The sequence below is a fragment of the Coturnix japonica genome, chromosome 1 (genome assembly GCF_001577835.2).
Source record: "Coturnix japonica isolate 7356 chromosome 1, Coturnix japonica 2.1, whole genome shotgun sequence".
Taxonomy (NCBI): domain Eukaryota; kingdom Metazoa; phylum Chordata; class Aves; order Galliformes; family Phasianidae; genus Coturnix; species Coturnix japonica.
The window spans coordinates 6,781,708-6,804,911 of NC_029516.1; the positions used below are offsets into that span (position 1 = coordinate 6,781,708).

The window sequence follows — 23,204 nt, forward strand, 5'->3', positions numbered from 1 at the left end:
ATATTTAAGCAGACATGGAACTGGGAGATATAGTTAGGCAATGGGACTTGGTAGGTCAGGTTGGTAGTTATGCTTGATGATCTTGCTGATCAGCCTAAATGATTCTATGATTCTCTGATTTAGACAGGCAAGGTATGCTGTATTTTAGATGAAGGGAGCTGCTACTTTTTATACCAGATGAGCAAACTCTAATTTTTATTTTACAATATGTCCATACAACAAAGAAGATAAAAGAAAAGCAAGAAACACACTCATGGAAAAGCTCAGTGTGTCCCTGTGCTCTACTAAAGTAATTCCTGAACTGCAGTTATTTCCATTGCAGGTATTTCTGAGTATTGCTCCAGGGTAATCATGTGGAATTCTCCAAAGTAGTCCCTGCTGCTGAGTGCTAGGAGTGTCAAGGGTATTTTTAAGTGTTTAATAGATAGCACGGGAGCACCCTGGTTATTTAATGAAACTCCTGATTGCATCTCCCACCAGTGGAAGGTAGATGCTATTGAATTGGTGCAAATCACTTAAAGCTACTCTTGTGTAACACATTTAAGTGATAACATTCTCTACCAATACATTTGAATTTGGGTATTGATGATAGCGAGAGAACTGTACCATAAAGAAATCGCACACTTAAAAGTAGTCCTGCTGTGCTCAATAACCCAGAGCAGGGCTGCAGTACAGGCCTATCTTCTGTGGTTCCCTAAGGGCAAGTTTTATGTGATTGTATTTTGGTAGTTCCCGTGATATATAGAAAGCAATTGTAAGGATTGACTGCCATGTGTCTGGAGAGCACCTTGTAAATGTTTCATTCCTTCTCTCAAATAGACCTCCGACATCATTGACAGGAGCAACTGGGTCAGAACTAGGACGGATCACTTTTGTTTTTGAGACCATCTGTTCAGCAGATTGTGTGCTGTACTTCATGGCGGTAAGTGAGACCCCTCTCTCCATGACTGACGACTGAGCCTGGTATTCCACATATCACTTTAATACCTCTGCATAGGTGTGATTAGTTGCACTTGGTTTATTATGACTTAGATTAAGCATGATATTAGTTTTATATCTGTGGTACCCTTGCTGAAAGGATTTAACTAATGGTCCAGCAAAATTCTTGCTCTACTAAAATTGTGAGCTGTTGTTGGTTGTTTATTTTAAAAGAGATTATATGTCACCAAAAGGCCAAATTTCCCTTCTTAAACCAACTGATCCATCTCTCAGTGACTCTTGGATGATCATGTTTTCCTCTTATCAGTTCCAAAGCACTGCATGTGGGAAGGGATGATAAGAATAGGGAAATTTAGTCTCAGTCCTCTCAGTGACTTGGGGAATCTGCAGGGCAGTGGACATTTGTCAGTGAAAACCAAGTGTTTGTTATGGTTTTTTACTTTTCTTGTCCATCAGCTGAGGAAGGTAAACAAATCTGTGGCCACTCCCTTGTTCCTTCAATTGCAGTGTAAAGCTGGTACTTCTTTTTTTTTTTGTTTTTAGTGGTAATTTATCCAAATCTGCTCCATCTTGGACTAGAACATGATGGAGAATAAAAAACACACAGGTTTTTCTTGTGTAAATTTTGGTACTGTTTCATTAGAGACATCAACAAGCTGGATATACAGAGATGGTAGAAACTACAATATTTCTTTGAATTGTAATTTTCTTCTCTCCTTGCTCTGGGAACCACATGATTTATACATAAGCAGAATTTGAAACTTCAGCCATTGTGCTGAATCTTTCTTGTTCATAATTGGCTATAGGACTTCAAACCTAATTGCTTTGTGAATAAGAGCATCTTTTAGAATAGATGCCTGTTCTCAACTGGAATATTGCCAGTGATGGAAAGCAGGATAAACATGTTTGCTTCCTTTTATTAAATGCTAAATGCAATTGCAAAATCCTTTACATAAATTAACGACTGTACTATAAAATGCTAATGTTTAATATAGTATGACTCCACTTTTTTTTTGTTTTTTTTTTTTTTTAAATAAATGTCTATGACTTACAGGATATTAATCGAAAAAATACTAATGTAGTGGAATCGTGGGAAAGAAGTAAAGAGAAGCAATCCTACACTCATATAATCTCCAAAAATGCTTCCTTCACGTTTACCTGGGCCTTTCAGAGAATAAATGAGGGCCAAGATGTAAGTATTGTTTTACAGCACGGCTTCCTTTGGACACTCGCTTTCTGTGCTCTTGGCTTCTGTTAAAGCTCACAGGCTTCTTGTGCTTCTTGAGTGGCTGTTACCATATGGGTTGTTGTGGTTTAACTAGACAGGTAGCTCAGCATCACACAGTCATTTGCTCCCTCCCAGCCCTTCCCAGTGGGATGGGGAGAGAATCAGGAATAAAAAAAGTAGAACTCATGGATTGAAATATAATCATTGATCCAGGTAGAGAAAAGAAGTAGGATAATAGTTACGATTTTTTATATATATACACATATATATGAATGTATATAACAAGTGATGCACAAGTAGTTGCCCACCCCCTGACTGATCCCCAGCTAGCTCCCTGAGCAGTGGAAGAGAGAGGTAAACTCCCATGCACTTCAAAGCAGCTTCTTCATGATGGCATATGGTATGGAATAACCCTTTGTCCAGTTTAAGTCACGTCTCCTAATTCTGTTCCTTCCCAGCAACTTGGGCCTTTTGCTGAGGATGGCCTTGGTTCTGTACAGCTGCTTAGCAACTACAAACATTGGTGTGTTATCAACATTATTTTTCTCCTAGAACCAAAATGTAGCACCACACCAGACACTCTGTAGAAAAATATTGCATCCGAGCTTGAACTAACACTCTGGAAGGAGCTGTGGGTTAACTACCTATGCTGGAAGTGCATGCATGAGTCACTGTCCATGTGCAATGGTGTAGTGGCACCAGGGTGGTTTCTTTGGGTCTCGTTCTAGAGCAGGCAGTTCATCAATGATGTGGCAAAGATCTACTCCATCACGGTGACTAACGCAGTGGATGGAGTTGCCTCCTCTTGTCGGGCCTGCGCGCTGGTCTCTGAGCAGTCTGGCTCATCCTGTGTGCCCTGCCCAGTGGGACACTACATCGAGAAGGAGACCAGCCAGTGCAAGGAGTGTCCAGACAACACCTTCCTGTCCATCCACCAGGTCTATGGCAAGGAGGCCTGCATCCCATGTGGGCCTGGCAGCAAGAGCACCAAGGTACGGAAACTGTGATTCTCTCAGTGAAGGGCAGACTGGGTGGGTTGGAGCATAAACACTCAAAGGGCCAGCTTGGCTGCTTTTACTTCAGGTATGTGCCTTGTTAGCATGGGAGTATTATTGTAACCAGTGAACCCATTCTTCCAGTTATTTATGTCCTTAGTCTAATTTTTGTTTCTACACATATGATAAGGTGATAAAATTGACCACTCTGGCTCAAAAAATGGTCCATTTCAAGAAGCTACATTGGGGTAGTGTATGAATAAGGTAAACATTAAAGTTCCTTGAACCTCAAATTGTCCCAAACTCCTGCTATTTTAAACTCAGGGACTTTACCAGCTGGATGATGTTACCTTCCCTTTAGAACTTGCCTGTAAGCCTAGATAAATGTTTACCGTGTGAGTATTATACAACAAGGAACTGCACGGGGACTTGAATAACAGATCCATTTTGTTCATATTCTTCCTGTCTTCAATTGGGTTCATATTCTGTTACTGTTTCTTAAGCTCTGTTTCTCAGGTTTGAAAGATGCAAGTATAAGCAGGGCCATGATTCCGGTCTATCTACAGGGTTTTAAGCTTGGCCACTGAGATCATAAATATGCCAATAACAGAACAAAGCAACTCTACATTTTCTTGGATAGCAGAAAGGCAAGGCTTGGGGACATCAAAACATTTCTGAGATTTGGTTGCAAGAAACTGAAGCAAGGATGGGAATTTTCTCAGGGGAAAGATGAATCACAGAAATGGGACAAATTCCCTTTTGTCCTTAGCAAGGAAGGTAGTCTTGTCTACTCCTCCTTGCTTTAAGTCACAGTTGCCAGCTATGTGGTTTGCTACTGGTCCATAATTTCTCTTTTATGAATTCCTCTCCATCTCTGAAGGACCACTCTGCCTGCTTCAGCGACTGCTTGGTGTCATACATCAAGGATAACCAGACCCTGAGTTATGATTTTAGCAACCTCAGCCAGGTGGGCTCCTTAATGAGTGGGCCGAGCTTCACTTCCCGTGGGACCAAGTTCTTCCACTTCTTTAACATCAGCCTTTGTGGGAATGAGGTGAGCTCAGTGGATGGTGAGGGCTGAGTTAACCAGTGTGTAGTCCGTGTTGATGCTTGGTGGGATCACACTGAGGCAGTGTGCATCATCACGATGCAAATGCTTTCCTCTGTATCTTGCTGTTAGATTTGGAGTGTACCAGAGTATATTGTTACATACAGCAGTTGACATCTTGGTGCAGTACCAGATGATTATCCCTTGAAAGCCAATGTGTATGTTTTACATCAATGTTTATCCCTGTAAAGTTAGGAAATCTCTTCTCCCTATACTAAAGAGTTTGCATGAGATGAGATAAACCAGTTGTTGTATTTCTTTAAAGAATTTTATATACTTTTGGGCTTAAATGTGTACATACCTGTCTGGATTAGAGCTGATGACAGATCCATAAAGATACTCCCCTGTGGATCTGGTCTTCGTTTCTTGTTTTTCCCTGGTAATACAGTACTATCAGACCCGTAGGACTGGGTCTGCGTGCTTGGCATTTTGTAGGGTCAAGCCTGCCAAATTCCTTGATTTGGCTTTCGTTTCTGCTGTTCTGAGAGTCTTACATTGGTCTCAGTATATGACATTAATGCAGTCTTGAAGGCTGTGTATCTGCTTATGGATTTAATGTAGTCGTGCTTTGAGAATATTTTATCTGGTTTAAATTCCAAGTAAAGAGGTATTCTACAGTGCATTATTTACAAGCAATATGTTTTTTTCTGTACAAGCCATTTTATTATGCTCTGCAAGTAAGCACTGTGCTGTCAAGATAAACAGAGAAAAGTGCTTCGTAGCACAAGTTTCTGATAAGACACATACTGGAGGTGACATCTTGTTTCTGAGACTAAATGAGGCTTTAATCGGAGCCTTCAGAATGGCACAGTTTATTGCTGCAATTTGTTTCTCTTGTGATAGAAGCATCGAGTTATTTCTAAGACAAATGAAGCTCCTACAGTTTGCAATGTCTCCTGAACTTTTCCACATCCTATCAACAGCCAACAGCTTCCCCATTTTTCCTGATTGTCTGCAGGGTAAAAAGATGGCTATTTGCACTGACAATATCACAGATGTTACCCTGAAGGACATGGTTGCAGAATCAGAAGATTTTTCCAACTTTGTGGGAGCTTTTGTCTGTCAGTCCACCATCATCCCATCAGACAGCAAGGGCTTCCGAACAGCCTTGGCTCTTCAATCCAATAGCCTTGCTGACAGGTTCTTAGGTATGTGGTTTGTGTTTTGCATATTGCTGCAAGTGAGATATCTTAGGGCTGGTCAGCTCTTGTCTCTATTAGTATTTCTTCCCTGTGTTTGGTCTCATGGGTCCCATGGTGCATAGAATTTCAGCATAAAAATCTGGAGAATGTAATTAAAAGGATTTGATTTGCTGTCATGTTTCCCGCTCACCTCGTATAGAGCAAAACCAGTTGCTGTAGCGGTCGCGTTAGTCCAAGCATTCCTGCCTATGCCAAGTCCCCATTCAGGCAATTTCAGAAGGTGGTTGTGCTGGGGCATAATTAGGTGAGGGCAGCATGAGGCAGTGCACACCGTTACATCTTGCATTGCTCTGGCTGACAAGTTTGCAGAATCTAAGGCCAGAGCAGCCGATGAAGTCATCTAGTCTGCTCACCTATCCATTACAGGCACAGAATGTTTGTACTTGCTCCCTGGCATTGAGCCCAGAAACTTGTTTATTTTATAAAAGCACATCTTTACAAGAGCATTCCAAGCCTGAACTTCTAAAACTAATGGAAACAAAAGATTTTCCATGGCTGTTATTATTATACATTTCAGTGGACAAACAGCATCTCCGTATTTTGCATTAAAGCAGCTTTTTTTTTCCTGTTTGAATTCTGTTCCTCTTGATCTTTGTCTTACCTGCACTTGCAGATCACTAATGGAAGTCTTGCGTTTTGGGACATTTTGGGTCAATGTCTAGAGAAACCTGGGGCCATACCCCTTTTGATGACATTTTGCCATGGACAGATAATTTTGTAATAGATTACATAGTAATATGTAGTAAATAACTACACTTAATTGATAGTACACTGCTAACTCTTTAATTAAAATCTCATATAAGCTAATGAAATACTTGATAAATGTAAATAATTTTCTTTAGCAAACAAATTCATCAGCACTCAGGGAATGAAATCAGATGTATCGAACAGAAGCTGTTCTGCACAAGTTCATGTTGTCTGCTTTTTAAATGTATCTGTGCATTAGCTGAACCTCGTCTTCCACTTCCCCTTCCTTTTAATCTGCCACATTGTGTTAGCCACATTTTCATCTGCGGCTCAGTTTTGTCCTTTCTGAATTTCTACACTGTATTCCTTCTCCATCAGTCTTCTGTTTCACATTAGTAGTAAAATGTTTCATTAAAGACAGATATTTCTATGTGGGAAATCCTGTTGACTTGGTTACTCTAAGATACAGGTTTGCTAATTTATGTGTATCCCAGGTAGTTGCCAAAATCCTCTCTTGCTAGTGAAAAAACAAGTTGTACAAACATTATCTAGGAAAGAATGCAGGCAATCCTGATTTTCTCTTTGTACAGAGAAAACGTATCAAGATCTTCTGCACTTTCTGTACTACAGCTTTCACATTTTAAAATGCTTTGTTTGCCTTTGACATCCGTAAGGTGTATTTTATTTCTAGTATTTTCTAACAGCCCTCAGACTTAGAATTTTTCTTGTGCTGCCAAATGTGAGCTTTTCCCTGAAGTCTTTAGTATCCATTATCACTTTTTTTTGTAACTGAAACTTTTGATTTAAATAGATAAATATGATAGATTGCCATTTGATTCTCTATTCCCTCTCTGAAACTTCTGCTCATGTTCTGTCTTTTTTTAAAGGCTCCTTTTCTCCTACTCTGTTCCAAAGTGGACATGTAGTCAAAACAGCTGTCGTTCAAGAGAGAGCTCTTGTGGCTTTTTAGCTATCTAATTAATATATTCTGAGAAATATCATCTTTTTTCTTAACACTTGATTTTGCTTTTAGTGCTATTATTTTTAGAAATGGCGCTTTGGGATGTCAGCTTTGCAGTAGTGCTTATGGGACGGGAATATTCTCTCTTTGCCTCTTGAATATATTAAAGTCAGTAGGAGCTACTTCTTCCAGTCTACTGAGTAATGAATGCTTCGTTGAGATCCAAATTTAAGATGCCCTGTGTTAGACATGACATCTTTTGTTAGAGGAAGTAATTATTAAATAAATTCTAGTGTGTGTTCTCAGAATGCAGACCCCTCCTCAACAATGATGTCTCTCTGCATGTGTTCCCTATGGCTGCTGCAACGAGGTTCTTTGCTTTTTCTTTGTGTTGATGTGATGCTCTGTAGCCATCTCTCACCTGCACGACTAGGCAGCGTTACTGAGAACATTGATCCATGTACTTACATTGTCGCACACTTGGAGAGTGCGACAGGATCTCAGAGTTCCTGTTACTTGAGTTTTCCTCTTTCTCAGTTCTTCTTCAAAGTCCATGCAGACTTGTGTAACCTTTGTTATACCGAGCACCCACCTGTTTGCTCCAAAATGCACCATCAAGGCTTTCCTATGAACCCATAATCCTTCTGAATCTATTCACTGAAGGTTTCTTCCTGCAGTACTACAGATTGCTCAGGATGTTGCAGTTATGTTGTGTTAGAGTTATACACAGAAGCATCACATGCAAGGCATATGGTTTGAGCAGCTGATAGTATCAGATGAGTTCCAGAAGCCCTTTGCCAAACTGAGTTATTTTATTATTCTATGATACCTCCTGATAGATGTAAATTCAGACAAGAAGTGTATAATCCATGTACACTGTTTTTATTATTATTATTAATATTTTCTGAATGACAGAATCAGACTGCATGAGGAACATACAAATCTGCAATCTCAGTTAGAATAAAGGAAAATGAACAATATATAACAATGCCATTAAATGCTATTAAGTGAGAACCACACCTTGCAGACTAAAAATATTGCATGCGAACCCCTCAGAAATCCATCCCTATCTTGTTCCTTTCATTTTTATTTTCCTAAATTTTAGGAGCCACCGTTGAAACAATGCTGGAAAATATCAGTGTCAAGACAGACATGTTCCCTCCCTCTCCAAGCAAAGTACCTGATGTGCATTTCTTTTACAAGTAGGTAAAAAATCCTGCTAATTGGTATCTCAACTTTCATTTGTTTAAAGGAAACTAAAGCTGTGAGGGAAGATCTCTTTTGCACCTTTAATCCTTATTGCTTTAGTCAATATTTGGCTGATACTGGTTGACGTGTTGAAGAATATTTTATGAAATCAGCCAACAGTGTTTACTCAAGTCTAAATTATAATTGATTGGTGGTGATACCACAACTTTGATTAATCCAAGTGCCACTTCCACTGCTATGTTACTTTCCATAATTTCTTGTATGTGACCTTAATACATTCACTTTTCATTGTATATTTTCTTTCACAGTCATTTGTATTTTTTGATGTTACAAAAATGAATGTATTACTGTTAAAAATAATTGTTTGAAGTTGCTCAGTTGTTAGCATACTTTTCTTACTATTCACTGTCCGCCTTAAAAAGAATTTGGGTAATAATTAGCTCAAAAATCACCTCTATTAAGATGTCTACGTGGTGGTAGACAACATGTGAAATGAGTTCCTTTGTTTGCTCTCTGGAGCTGTGGGGCTGTGCAGGTTATCCTAAGGCACATACCTACATCTGCTATACCAATTGGCTCTCAATGTTGACTTCAGTGATAGATCTTAATTTGCTATACCACTTCAGGTTTATACACTTCATGAACACTCATACACATTTCTTGACTGTTATTGCATAGTGAACCCCACAGCAGTGACCCTACTTTGAGAATATTATAAACTTGATTTGCAATGTTAGTCTTTTTGGAATAACAACCTCCTTACTTCTGATGTTTCGGGAACAGTTTAGTCTATTGTTCCTGGACAAGGAAAAGACTATAGTCAACTCTCTGTCAGAGTAACACAGCAAGCACAACAGTGCCTGTAATTCTGTTTTTTAATCTTTTTTTTTCTTATTTTGTGGGCAGGTTTATTCCTTTGCTCAACAGAAATCAAACTAGCTAGAAAAACAGAGCTGTTCTCTGAGTACTTTGAGGTTTGAATGATGTGATGAAGCCTAACAAGCTTCTGTTCCTCATTTCTTCCAGCTGACAATGGCAAAAGTACTACAGCAAAGAGCTTTACATTGGTATTGCAGGTTGATGAATGATGAAGATCTATGAAACAGGAGCATGTATTTACTGTAGTGGAAACATTACTGACTGCACATTTTTTCCTGTTTCATATTAGGTCTTCAACAGCAACAACCTCATGTGAAGATGGTCGTGCAACTGTTGTGACAGTGAGATGCAACCCCAACAAGCCAGGTCAAGGAGAGCTTTCTGTGCCCAGGTATTTTTGTGTTTGTGTCCCAGTAGTGCCTGAAAGCTCTTTTTCCACAGGAAACCTTTAGAAAACTCAGTAGGAAGTTTATACATAACAGCAATGAGAAGTGCTGTTCTCCCTCATTTAAGGAGAATTCCTTCTGCTTCCTGCTTCTTCTTCTGCTAGGAAGTCTCACTCCTTTCTCCTCCAGAGCTGTCAAAGCCCATCATAGTCCATCTAGACATTAATATAAATGTATTGATTGTACATACTTCACTCATCCTCATTCCCAAAACTAAGCTAACGTTGTGAGATGTGTAGGATCCAGTTTTGGGACAGGTTATCTACGCCCACCTGAACAAAGCCAAAGAGGCAGCTGCTTCACACATGACAGCTGAGTGACTGATGTTTGAATGCCTTTGGAGATGTTTACCCAGTTTCTTAGGGACTTGAGGCTCTGCAAATTGTTCTGGGCAACAAATTACCATCTGTCAAATGCTATGTGAATCTCCTTCAGGTGTGAGTCCTTGCTTTCTAGCATTTTGGGCTTAACACAGTGTGAGCTATGATAACTCACCAGGAGTGAGAGGAATAAACAATTCTGCTTTTAACAGCATGAGCATAGACAGAAACATCACACACCTGATGCTGACATGACGTACCTTATCTAATTTCCTGTTGACATCTCCCTTCCTTGCCCCACTTTGATTAACTCAGCAGTCAGACAGCTATTTTCAAATAAGTAGTGAGGTACCTGATAAATGTCAAGTATTATTGCATGTAACTCTTTAATCTCCCAGACACAGCATTTAGTATCACATGAAGTTGAAGTACAAGGTGAAAGCTGTAAAAGAAGAGAAAGATCTGTCAATGGTCTTATTATGTATGGCAAAAAGTATTACATTATCCAGAGATGATAGTTATCAGCTATTCAAATTAAGGTAAACCAGAATTGTCTCTTAGTGCTACGGACTTTTCAGTACTTTGGATCAGAATGACAGATTCCTGGATGGTACAACAAAAGCGTTTACATCCATTTTTTTCTGTGTTGGTATATAACACAATTACACAGCCCAACTTCTTGCATGGATGCTTTGTCGCTACTGCTGTTAGAACTGCTGCAGTTGTCAGGAGGAAAAGCTGCATGAATGCCCTGGCATTGCCAGTACAACTTTGTTCTGCTGGTTGAATGCATAATAAACTCATTAGTCTCTATTAGGCAAAGAAAAACTGTTATCTCTTCATTAACTGGCGAACATCTTCCCAGTAATTAACTATGACACGACAAGTCCATTCCATATGGGCAACATCACCCAGGCATCATTTTAACAAGAACAGGAACCAACTTGTAACAGTCACCCAGTGCAGGAGAATAGTGAGAGGGGCACACGCCAGTCTAGCTTGTGCTGGTGAAACGTTAGAGCAGTTCTGCTGCCCCAGAGCTTACTTCTTCTCTTCACTGTAGGTGCATAGGTAGCACACACTGCCAGGAACTGAACTGTTTTTTTAGACCTTTGGCATCCCGACATCTGCTGTTATTTGAAAGAGCATTATATAAACTGGGAAAAATTCTTCCCCCAGATTTTTTCACCTGCTGATTTGATAGATGTTTATCTATTTGTTGTACTTATTGTTACCAATCTTCAGCAACAGAACACAGAGTGAAGATGCAAACTCCAGAGTCATTCATAAATGATAACTATGCTTTTCTCTCCTAGCTCATGCCCTGCTGGCACCTGTGATGGATGCACTTTCTATTTTGTGTGGGAAAGTGCAGAAGCTTGCCCTCTGTGCACAGAGCAAGACTACCATGAGATTGAGGGAGCCTGCAAAAAAGGATTTCAGGTACAGCACCTCCAGCTCCAAGTTGTGTGTGTTAATTTGGGTAAAACTTGAAAGCTGTTGAAATTCTTTGTGCAAGTGAACATGTTAAGTGCAGGAAGAGTTGGGGATCTCTGGCTGTTTTGAGACTCAGGAATATTTGTGCCCATGGCAGCTCTCCTCTAGCTTGTATCTGTATGGGTAAGAACTAAACTATACATGCAAGCAAGCTGTTTGTACAATGGAGTGCCTAAAGGACATCAGTCTTTAGGTAACCATAATCATCATGGCAGACTAGACAGATTTCAGTTTAGAAATTGATCTTTCCTTGTTTGCAATGTTCTTGCTACTGCTTCTTCTAATCAAATATTAGGAAATCCTTCAACTGGTTCAGTACTGCCCTATTGATAAACATCACCAAAATAGGCACAGCCATTTCATAATCCCCGTCCAAACTAAAGTGTATCAAGTGGTTATTGGTAAAGAAGTGGAAACCCTTTTGCCATGTTTAAATCTACAGCTACAATCAAGGGGACAACTGAGCTGACAATACGGCTGAAAACCAAGCATGTGCTTTGGTTTTCTTTTATTGAAAAGATGTCTAACCCATTTACCAAAAGCCAGCTTGTTTATTTAAAGTTTAAGTAGTTCTCTGTTTTCCTACAAACAGCTCATTTTCTGGTGTTCTTTGATTTCTATTTGAAAGGAAACCTTGTATGTATGGAATGAACCAAAGCATTGCATTAAAGGGGTTCCCTTGCCAGAGAAAAGGACCAGCACTTGTGAAACAGTAGATTTTTGGCTGAAGGTTGGAGCTGGTGTTGGTGCTTTTGCTGCTGTTCTGCTGATAGCCTTGACCTGCTACTTTTGGAAGAAGAACCAGAAGTAAGTGCTGCAGCTTGTGTTGCGTATAAAAATAAGCTTGATGTATTGAACAAAAAGACCTTTCATGGATCTGACCTTCTTACAACGTTGATGGAAAATACCATGCTCGATCAGTTTGTTGATGGACCAAGCTGAGTTTTCTGCTGACAATGGTTTTCAAAAATGCTAGAATGAAAAATGTAGAAAATCCCCAATGATTTGTGACGGGATTATTTCCTGACAGGAGCTGTCTTTTTAACCCCTAAAGTTTGAGTTTGACTAAGTCCAGAAGCAACATGGTTTTCTCAAGGTATGAAGACCAAAAGGGTATTTCTTTAGTTTAATTCATGCCTCTCAGCAGGGCTTCAGATAATCTAAATTATAAAATATTTCAAAAGGGGACATTTGTTTAAAAACAAACATACAAGTAAACAAACAAAAAAGCACTAAAAAAACAACAAAAACTCAACTAAAAGAATACCTGTATGGCTTCCTGATTTCAGGCTGGAGTATAAATATTCCAAATTAGTGATGACAGCAAACTCAAAAGAGTGTGAGCTGCCAGCTGCTGACAGTTGTGCTATAATGGAGGGGGAAGATAATGAAGAAGAAATAGTATATTCAAATAAGCAGTCACTGCTGGGGAAGCTCAAGTCCTTGGCGTCAAAGGTAAGTGGCAATTAGTACTATTAATACTAAAAGTAATTATTACAATTATTTATCGCTGGACGTGATGAGGCCATGATGCTAATTTGCACAGTGCTTTGTGTAGCCTCCAGCACACACATCGCCCAGTTTACTCTTGACCTGCTAAAATCCACAATGTGAGTAATGATAAATGTTTCAGGGAATTAAAGAAATGCTTTCTTTTCTGCAGGGAGCTTCCTGAAGCATTCTTTATTGTATGGGCTGTGCCTAAAAAGAGGCACAGTGGGTAACCTCTCTTCCTGGATTCCTACCAGATCCCTCCACTGAAGCAAGCACAGCTATTATAGATACAGGAAATTAACATCACAAACAGCTGCTTGCACCTCACCTGGGCTGACTTCATGGCTGACTTGAGAGCCATAATTTTCAGGATTATACTATTCAGATGAAGAGAATCATCAGCTCAAGCCCATCACCCAATACAGCAACCTCCTCCATTTTGTTGGAGAGCAATAGCGCTAAACATTTTTTTGCAGCATGTGATGCAGTGTTGTTGTATGTTTGAACACAGAGGTCTTTTATGTCATTGATTATTTCTCATAGGAACAACAGAGGGCTGTCATGGTAGATCCCACAAGCATTTTGATCTTTTTCCAAATGCTTTGCAGTTGGTGAGAAAGTCGGTGTTGCCATTAAGGGAATCCAGCTGGGGCATTAGTTTTTACAGGAAAAAGGTGGATGACATTTTCCCTTTCACACAGTTCTGCTGTAGAGGGTTGTTTCAAAATAAAAAGGTTTCTTCAACTATAATAATACATCGAATCTTTTGAAAAGTAACTTTTTGTGTTTCTTGTCTAAATAGTATTTCAGAAAGTTCAATTTTGAGATTTTTTTTCCTCATATTCTTTGTTTGCCTTTCTGTGATTGAATGCAATGCGGTGTAACCGGGTGTCCTTTCTTTTCCCTTATTTTTCTTTCTTTTGGCTCTTATATTTTTATTAGAGTGCTTTCCTCTTTCCACATTACTGTTCCCCAGGTCTCCTACCCAGGACATGGTACACATCCTATGTGCAGAACTTCCTCTTGCCCCCACCTTGACTATTAGTCTTGTCAAGTCAGTAACTTTTCTTGTGGAAAGGTGAAAAAACGTGATGCTAAGGATTTTGGAAATGTAAATAAAATGAAAGCACATCAAATTTTGTGCAGCTTTTACAACAAATGAAGTAGATTCCATTTTGAATCCTACAGGAATAACTTTCAAGTAGAACTTTGTAGGATATAGGATGGTATTTTTTTGTAGATGAAATGGCTTGGCTGTCCATGGCTGGGCTTGATGACCGGCTCTGCTGAGGGTTGTGTTTTGCTGTATGCTTGATAACTGTAAAAGCTTTGCTGACTCAATTTGCAGCACCAACCACTGGCTTCTGCCTGATTAGAAGTATAGAGATGAGAGTGTGGGAGAAATGTTCTTTTTTCCTTTCTTCTTCTTCTTTTTTTTTTTTTTTCCTTTAAAGTAAGCATTAGTGCTATATTATTCAGAGCACTCAAATGGAAAGTAATGCCAAAAGAGTTTTTTAAAGTTTCTACATCCATTGTAACAGGCTCCCTGAGTATTCTCTGCTATTTAAACAAGCCTGTCAGATATTTCTAAGCTGATTCCTTTTTTTCCTACTAGATAATTGTAGCTGGCAAAGTCAACATATAGTACCTCATTAGCTGACTGAAATCTGTGTCCTGTATCCCTGCAGATAACCGGAATTTAATATATATTTCTCCAAAACAAATGTTACAGGCACCATTTTTCGTTTATGGAAAAGATGAGGAAATTCATCTCCTGATGCATTTGCATCATAATATACAGAAAAAAATACAGGGAGAAAAGGAGAGGAGAAAAAGAGAAAAAATGTAAATGGAGAGACAAAGATATAACTATCCTCACTATATGTTTGAGCTACAGGCAATGGCATTTCTATGAGACAAAACATCCAATGAAGCTATTAATGGCTCTGAGAACCCAAGCAATTTAGGGCTAGGACTGTAATATAGTAAGAAATAACTATTATTTTTAATGAGAATATGGAAGTTAAAGAATCATGAAACTGCCTCAGGTTGTAGGCTGTTCTAGTTGCATCTGTTGTCTGTAGTGTAACAATTCTGGGTCTTTCAGAAGAAGAAATATATTCTCTGCTATAGGCAAGTGTAGGATAATTTTCTCTCCTGCTCTTTCTCACACATGCTCCAGACTGTTCTGATCTCTGATGGAGACTGCTGTGAGGACCAGAACATGAGTTAATGTAGTTCCCATCGTGTTTGTGTACATCAAGTAATGGGAAAGATAGGTACACAGTGCAAGAGCCAGCACTTCCCAGTGGGAGAGAGCTTTGGGCTCTTTGATAGCTCCTGTGTGAGCTATAGGGTTGTCCTCACTTTGCACCCTGATACTTGCTGGCAGATAGGCTGGGCTGTTACCCTGCAAAAAAAAGAGAGGAACAAATCAATCTTCTGTCCCTGGTTTTTGGATGGCAGAGGGTCTGTAGACTTTTGTCTTATCCAGAAGAGGATTAGGAATGGGAATCCAGGAGTGGGGCAGTAGTGTTCACATTCACAGGCCTTACTCTAAACATTTTCTTTAAGGTAACAAACAAATTACTAAATAATCATAAACTCAGATACGATTATCTTACAATTCCTTAGCTCTGGTCAACTTTCCTTTGCTATGAGTATTAAATGCAAGCCTTCCCCACACCCTCTAAAGGAAAGTACCATGGAAAATTTTCTCTTCCTGGCAAAATCATTGGCTTTTCTTCACATAATTTTGATTATTTTGCATTTTTTACAGAATTAGTGGTGTTATTAAACAATAGTCAAACCGTGCTCTTCGTTACTGTAGTAGAAACAAAATCTTTGGCAAAGGCTGCTCTGAAGTTATTAAGAGAAGTGACTGTAGCAACTGGTGGAGTGAATCTGGAGAATCCCAGCTGATGGGAACCTGTCTTTTCCATTGCAGGAAAAAGAAGACCACTTTGAATCTGTTCAGCTGAAATCTTCAAGATCCCAGAATATATGAAGACTTAATGCTGCCTTCAAAGAAAGAAACCTGATTTCTATTTTTACAGGACCATATTTTAAACATATTCTGGCACACATTGCAGTAGTGATCTCGGTGAGAAATGCTCAGCCATTTAGGAAGAAAGAAGACAGGAAGCAAACCAGAAAATTGGATTGCCTTATCATGTGATTGAGTACCTTGCCAAAAAATAACCCGAACCCAAACAAATGCTTGGATTCCATACTGGGAATGAAATTTAACTCAGGAAGAGATATACATACTGCAAATAACATTATTATTATTTATTTTTTTTTGCATTCACCTGGGCATTGCTCAGGCATGCCATGTGATTTATAGCTACCTTTCATTTCCTATCTTTCCTTCTACACATATTCATAAGAAATGATTTTCAGAGAGGCCTGAATCCTCCTGCAAAGGTTGTGTGTAGTCCTTTAGTAGCATTCCTGTGAGTTCTCTTAAAATCAAAGTTGTGAATGGTACGGGGAACAAGCTTCAGGTGAATCCTGAATTGAAGAGGATGCCTTTGATTTTAATGGTTTGGAGGGCTTAGTGGTCTGCCCTTGGAATCTAATGCAAGAGACATGGTTCTGCACCTGTAAGTTGAACCCATTCTGTTTCCTAGTTTGTGGCAAACAGGGCTGAGGTGAAAACTTATGTTACTGAGTTTAGATGTGCTAACTGCTGCTGTATAAATTGCAGATCAGGGCACATGAGTTTCTAGGCAATGGTGAGGTCAAGCTCTTTAAAGACAGGGAAAGTGATAGCTACAGTACAGTTTGCACTCATCGCTCTCTGTGGAAGCTTGTCCTTTCAAGAGAGGTTGGTGGCAGTTTCACTCTACTCCCTTGGGCTGCCAATATGCCACCTTCCCCTCAGGTGCAAGTCAGCAAAGCCTGAACTGTGGAAATAAAGCATGAAATCTCCACTTCTGGAGATTAGGGATCAGCTTTATCAGCTGATAGACTTATTAGAAACACTCAGCTGCATCTGTTCCTGGCCCCAGGCAAGGAATGAGGATGAATACCCAAGGGAGCTGAGTGTGTGGTTGTGCACTTAGGCAGCTCAGCATCTAAATGTTTTCTGCTGCCAATACAAGTACCTTCTTTGAAAGGAGGGCACAAAGTGGTTCGTTGAAAACTGGAAGCTAGATGGACTTCTTTATGAAATCGGCCACTTTGTATGCATGAGTTCTTCATAGAGCCCACTCCGATCATGTCCTGGAATTCTCACTGAAGTCAAACTTGAAGGAATCTGAAAATAAGGCAAAAAAAAAATATTTAAGAAAAAATATGCAAGACTTGTATCCAGCCAAAAGAAAATGAGGAATCAATTTTGTCCTGACCTCTGGTCAGACTCTTATTTCCACTCCAGTAAAGTTACCTGAATTGTAAATGCATCAAAGCTAGAAGAGACACGTGGGCAGAAATGGTTGTTTTATTATAAGGAATATAGATTTTTTTGGTTTTATATGACTGAGCTATTTCTGTAAAAGAGGGCCCGCTTTTAAGTAAAATCTAAATTAAATTGAATTTTCTGCACTCTGAATACTTTATTATGCTACAAACATGGACAAAAATTTTATGAAGTTTAGATTTTTTGTTTCTTTAGGGAAAATTCAGCTCAGTTATTTTATATCTCCTGTCATGGAACACTGGCATTGCTCTTCTGATGGGAGATACTTCAGGCATCTTTACAGAAGTGGTGTACATTTTTTGTTCTTCTTGAAAAGGCACTTCACTTTCCCAACAAAGATTTTTATGGGGTATTGTTGAATGTATATTAAATACACATTCTTTTTTGTATATTTTGTACCATGGCACAGTTATTATTGTACATTGTATTTGTCGTCATGATGTCATTTATATATGGTTGTCAAAGATGAAATGCTCACGGAGTAATTGGTTATGGCTTTGGGATTTCACTTCTTGGATCTTTTATGAAAAGGGTTTTTATGTTGTTGGTTTTTATTCAAACGGTGTGCTGTAGCATCAAAGATATATATCTGATGGGCATTCATAAAATAAAGTGAAAATATATTTGAAATTCTGGACTTGGGATATTTGATGGAACTAAAGCCTTTGCTGACCATTTGCAGTCTGTAGTGGTGACTAGAGCTTTTTGCTGCCACCAATTGCATGAGTCAACATCTTTTTTTTTTTTTTTCTTTTCCCTTTTCCTTTCATATGTTTTCCAACCCATATTGCAGTGCATTCTCTAGAACAACATTTATTCTTTCAGATATCTGCAGTGTAAAAATGCCTTAATGTTTCTGAGCTGTACTTCATTTTACGTAATAACACAGTTTTGTTTGGTTCCTTTTCTCATTCACTTTTGTTTTCTGAATCAAGCAGAAAGTGGCTATTTTCAGTTAGCTCTGATAGACTTTGCTAGATGACCATTGGCAGCTCTGCTTCCAAAAGGTTTGTCATGCTATTGTTCAGAATTCTTCCAGGCAGATTTATAGTGTAGCTGATGCAGTGATGACATAGTGAGATACAAACAAATAATGTGGACTTTATTTACTTTAAAATAAGAAATCTGCATTTTCTACAGTTAGGCCAGTTAAAACTGGCATATTCTGCTGTCCTTTACAGTCTTTTCTTTTGGTTAAAGACATAGCAGGGAGGGGAAGTTTTTCTTTTCCCATGAGAGGTCAATTTTGGAAGCCTTTAGCATTTCATTAAGAAATCATATCTCTGTGACCTGTTCTAGTACTTACTGCAACCTCCCTCTTTTCTCCCACGTGGAATCACATTAGATTCTGTTATTTGATGCCATAAAACAATGTGCATTGGCCTGTTATGTGTTTAGTTGATTAAATGGGATGCATTTTATTGCTGCATTTGCATGCTTTTCTTTGAAATCTGGAGTCAAGCAACTGAATCTCTTTGAGGATTAAGCACATTTTATGTTGTCTCTGTATTAATTATTGGCAAATTAAGCGTAATATTGTTGTCTTAGCTTTGACAGCACTTGATAGGGGGTGAAATACACAGAGAATGTATTCTATCTGGGTTATGACTATATTGGTTGATATTTGTTGTATATAACAGGATTTATTTCAAATCTAGGTTTTGGGAAAATTAAATGTCTTAGAGCCGTAAAGGAGGTTATGGAGTAGCTTCAAATAGTTTCCATTTTGTTCAAAAAGAAGATTACTCTTTTAAAGAAGTTTTTGGACCCTTTGTTAGTAAAGGGGAATGTTTTCAGTGTTATATTTGCTGGTCCAGCCAGAGTCAGTAAGGCCCATAAAACAGAGACAGGATAGGAGATGTTACTATTTAGGAACCTGTGGTTGCTGATGCATCTCCAGCAGTGACCACAACATACGCTTCAGTGTAAAAGTAAAAGCAGATGTGTCAATGGCAAAGACATTTCTTCTGAAATGAGCAAAGCTGCTGGTTGGTCCATGTCAAGAAGCATGAAGGACTTAAATTAATGTTTTAGATAATGATAACCTTAAGAGAAAGCTTCAGAAGTTCTGCTTATCTTGGGTGGTGCTCTTTTAAGTCCTTCCCTGTGCATAACTTTCTTGCAGAATTGCTTGTTTCTATTTCTTGTTGCTTTTGAATGCATGGGAACTGTGCTTCATGGGCAAATATGCAAGGAGACAGAAATAAGATTTGCAAGGTCAAACTCATCCTACCATATATATCGTGTCACAGAAAATGGTGATGTCTCCAGACACCTGACTGGCTCTGCCCACAATGAATATATGTAAGAGGGGAGATGTGAAAAGTGACTTGACCATCAGCTTTCACCGTGTTTTGGTATATACAAAGTTGGACCTCAACAGGAAGGTCACATGCTCTGTGAAGCTGATGATCTAACACCACCTAAAAGCCCAAGTGAGGTTGTGTGGGTGGGTGTTTTGTGTTGTGTTTGCTTTAATAAAAGACAAGCAGGAGTGAGCTCTGCTAGTGTTGGTGTTATGTACAGTCCCAAATGGCTTTAAGTTGCACCAGGGCAAGTTTAGGTTGGATATCAAGAAAAACTTCTTTACAGAAAGGGTTGTTAAGCAGTGGAATAGGCTCCGCAGGGAGGTGGCTGAGTCACCATCCCTGGATGTGTCTAAAAACTGTTTGGATGTGGTGCTCAGTGACATGATTTAGCGGAGGGTTGTTAGGGTTAGTGGGTGGTATGTTTAGGTTGCGGTTGGACTTGATGATCTTAAAGGTCTATTCCAACCTGCACAATTCTATGATTCTATGATTTTTGCCTATGCCATTTACTTAGTGGCAGCAGCAGGCAGAAGATTGATGTTCCTCCCTGCCACTGCTTCCTACCCATCCTCTTCCTATTGCAAGAAAAATCCAGCCTGGCTCTGACCTCTTTAGTAAAGTAACAGCAATGAGTTTTTGTCTGTTTTTTATGAGAAGCTTTGAGGTGGGCATACAACTCTCAGACTGCAAACTGCAAATGATAATGATAGACTGACATAATGACACCAAGCACTCAACATCTGCACTTGGTGTTGAACTATGGAGTTGATTACAGCTCCTTTTTATTAAAAGGACTAATTGTGTGAAGGGTTATGTCAGAAAAGTTCTTATCCAGAGCTCAGATTTCTGGGTGGAACAGTGTACTTTGGACTCTTTACATGGATTTTATTTATTTATTTTTTAATTGTTATTTATTTGTTTCACGGAAAACATGATATTTTTAAAGTAGGATTTGGTCATTTGGAAACAAGTGCTAGAGTTTTTTTACTTTGAAAAAAGGCTTCCTTTTGGAATTTCTTAAACTATGGCTAGAACCAGTTGTATCTACTTATTTCAGGGAAAGTGATCACTGAGACAAAAGGATTGTGTTTTTGCTTTCAAATTTTTATCATGACTTAACACTTCCCCTATCAACCTCCACAGCATCCTCTTTGCTTTGCGGTGATTTACTTCACTGTTTACATATGGTAGAAGTACTGAAGAGAGCAAAAGGGTTTTATACAAATGGAAACAAAATCTTCTTATTATTTAAAATCAGAGAAACTCAAATGATAGTGTGAAAGGGCAGAAGTAATAATTAAAAGAAATCATGAATATGATGTTTCTCCCAAGATTTTTTTTTGTTAGTCCAGTGTGCAAAGCCTTTGCCAGACTGTGTTATTTTCCTTTTTGTTTTGATTTGTTTTAAAACTGGATTACTTGATGTATCGGGCAGTATCCGATAACCTGCAACCATCAGAAAGCAGTGAAAACCTTTCAAAAAAGAGATCTAAGTAAAATATAAGGAAGTCCAGAACATTCAGTGGGGATGGATGTTCATTGTGGGTTGGTTTTGGTTCCTGTATGTGTTAAAAACCCACAAGCAAATGGCTTTCAAACCGCCTTTGTTAGAATTCAAATCATGTTCTAACACAGACATTGGGTCATTTTCTCAGTAGTGCTATCAGAATGAATGAAACCTCTGGGACAGTGAGATCCTCACCTGCTATAAATTGATGCCAATTTAGATTCTAGGGATGCAGTTGGTCTGACACAATGCCTGTCATTTCAGTGTAAACTTAGTGATCTGCGCAAGCTTGTTTAGGGATATTTATCTTGCTTAGGGATGTTTATCTCAGTCTCAAGTAGCAGTCCAAGTTAAGTCAGGGGACTCTCCACCAAGTACAAAAGGAGTAGAGCTTGACTATCTCATAAGTAGCTCTATATTGCAGATAGTGAATGTTAGGTGATGTAGATCTGATCCTGTTTGTTGCTCTCCATACAGATTGAGAAGTAATTCTTTCTGGTTCGGGCATTTTTAAGATATTCATAAAGATAATGCTGATGCAAGGACATTAATATTATGATCAGATACTCTGACCTTTTGGCATACCATAAACAGTTTCTTAGCACACAAAAGAGCTTCCAAGAGTCACATGAACATCACTGCCCAATCTGAGATGCTTTAAGGGGTCTTCATTGAGAAAACAAGACTCCCAGTTTGTCAAACCACGACCCCTATGTATTGGGGTAGGAACCAAGCCTGAAGCACTTGACACTGAGGAGCTTGTGGAGAAACTGACTCTGTGGGCTGTGCAATGTCTGTTTTGGGCAGTTCACAGAGATTTTGATACTGACCAACTCTGAGATGCAGAGTCTGTGTAGCCAGCTTAGGGACTGTGGACATCAAAAGATCTTCACTGGTCAACACATGGATCTACAAAAAAAAAAAAACAAACCAAACAACAATATTCATCTATCTATGAGTAGGAATTTTAAGAACTTATGTCTTTCATTTTTTGCATTCAAAATAACAGCTGCTTTCTTTGGCAGTTCAGCCCTAAAAAGCGTGTAAAAACATCTGAGATTGGGCTAGAGAGAACGTGTACATCCAACAGCATGTATCTCTAGTATCTGTCTTTCAAGCCCCAAGTGGTGTTGCCTTTGAAGTCAATGAGAATTTTGCTATTGACCTCAGCAGGAATGAGATCAACGGGAACAAGCCCTTAGGTAAATATGCCCAGGCACATTAATCAAAGGTGTATTTGTTTCCTTAATGTCTTATTGGACTGGGAAAATGGAGGATTTCAGATTGTTCCAACAGACTGAGAGGTGGCTCTCAGAGAGCAGTTATAAAATCAGGTGTTTTGCAATGGTCTGAGTGGCCGCTATGTGTGTATTGAATTGTTTGATTTGAATGCAAAGGTCACCCCAGAGACAGGTGTAAATGTCTCCTGGATTGCTCCTTTGTTACTATTTTAGCCTCTGCGTCTCTGTGATGCTCCAATTACCTCTTATAGCACTGGTGATACGGAACCAGCTTTGTTTTGGCTGGAGGTATAAAACAGTCTAGGCTAATTTTCTGACACATCTTCTTCTACCTCTTTGCCAACATAATCTAAAATGTCTTTGATTTTTATATGCTACCAGTCTACAGTGTACACGACAGATTTAAATCATGCCAAATGGGTGAACCAGTGATCAAAGTTTCGTTGCTAATGTCTCATTGAGATGCAATTAGGCATTTTCATGTTTGGAAATTATCCTGCATTTTATTAACAAGAGAAGCACTTAAGATGCTTTAATAATGTGCTTATATTTTTTCAAGGAGAGGGGACGTTATACGTGGCCCTGACAAAGCATTCATCATAATCACCTGTTTTGTGATGTGGATTTTGTAACACAGACACACTCCCATACACATGAGTGTGTATACATGCACACTATTCATGCAGGCTTTTTACCCTGGTGTTAGAGGAAAACGCAAGGAGATAATGACCTGGAAGGAGGAAGAAACAAAAATGAAAC

General features: G+C 39.0%; 1 protein-coding gene across 1 annotated transcript in view; it reads left to right on the forward strand.

Annotated features, from left to right (window-relative positions):
- The window catches only part of KIAA1324L (KIAA1324 like), an 83,984-nt gene extending 65,175 nt beyond the window's left edge, over positions 1 to 18,809 (forward strand). Inside the window, exons 12-22 of the mRNA XM_015875491.2 lie at positions 820 to 922; positions 1,994 to 2,131; positions 2,896 to 3,159; positions 4,043 to 4,216; positions 5,229 to 5,418; positions 8,226 to 8,322; positions 9,498 to 9,599; positions 11,291 to 11,417; positions 12,100 to 12,278; positions 12,761 to 12,926; positions 15,913 to 18,809. Of these exons, the coding sequence (XP_015730977.1) occupies positions 820 to 922; positions 1,994 to 2,131; positions 2,896 to 3,159; positions 4,043 to 4,216; positions 5,229 to 5,418; positions 8,226 to 8,322; positions 9,498 to 9,599; positions 11,291 to 11,417; positions 12,100 to 12,278; positions 12,761 to 12,926; positions 15,913 to 15,972 (1,600 nt within the window). The 3' untranslated portion in view covers positions 15,973 to 18,809. The remainder of the gene's footprint in view (positions 1 to 819; positions 923 to 1,993; positions 2,132 to 2,895; positions 3,160 to 4,042; positions 4,217 to 5,228; positions 5,419 to 8,225; positions 8,323 to 9,497; positions 9,600 to 11,290; positions 11,418 to 12,099; positions 12,279 to 12,760; positions 12,927 to 15,912) is intronic.
- The last annotated feature ends 4,395 nt before the right edge of the window (positions 18,810 to 23,204 follow it).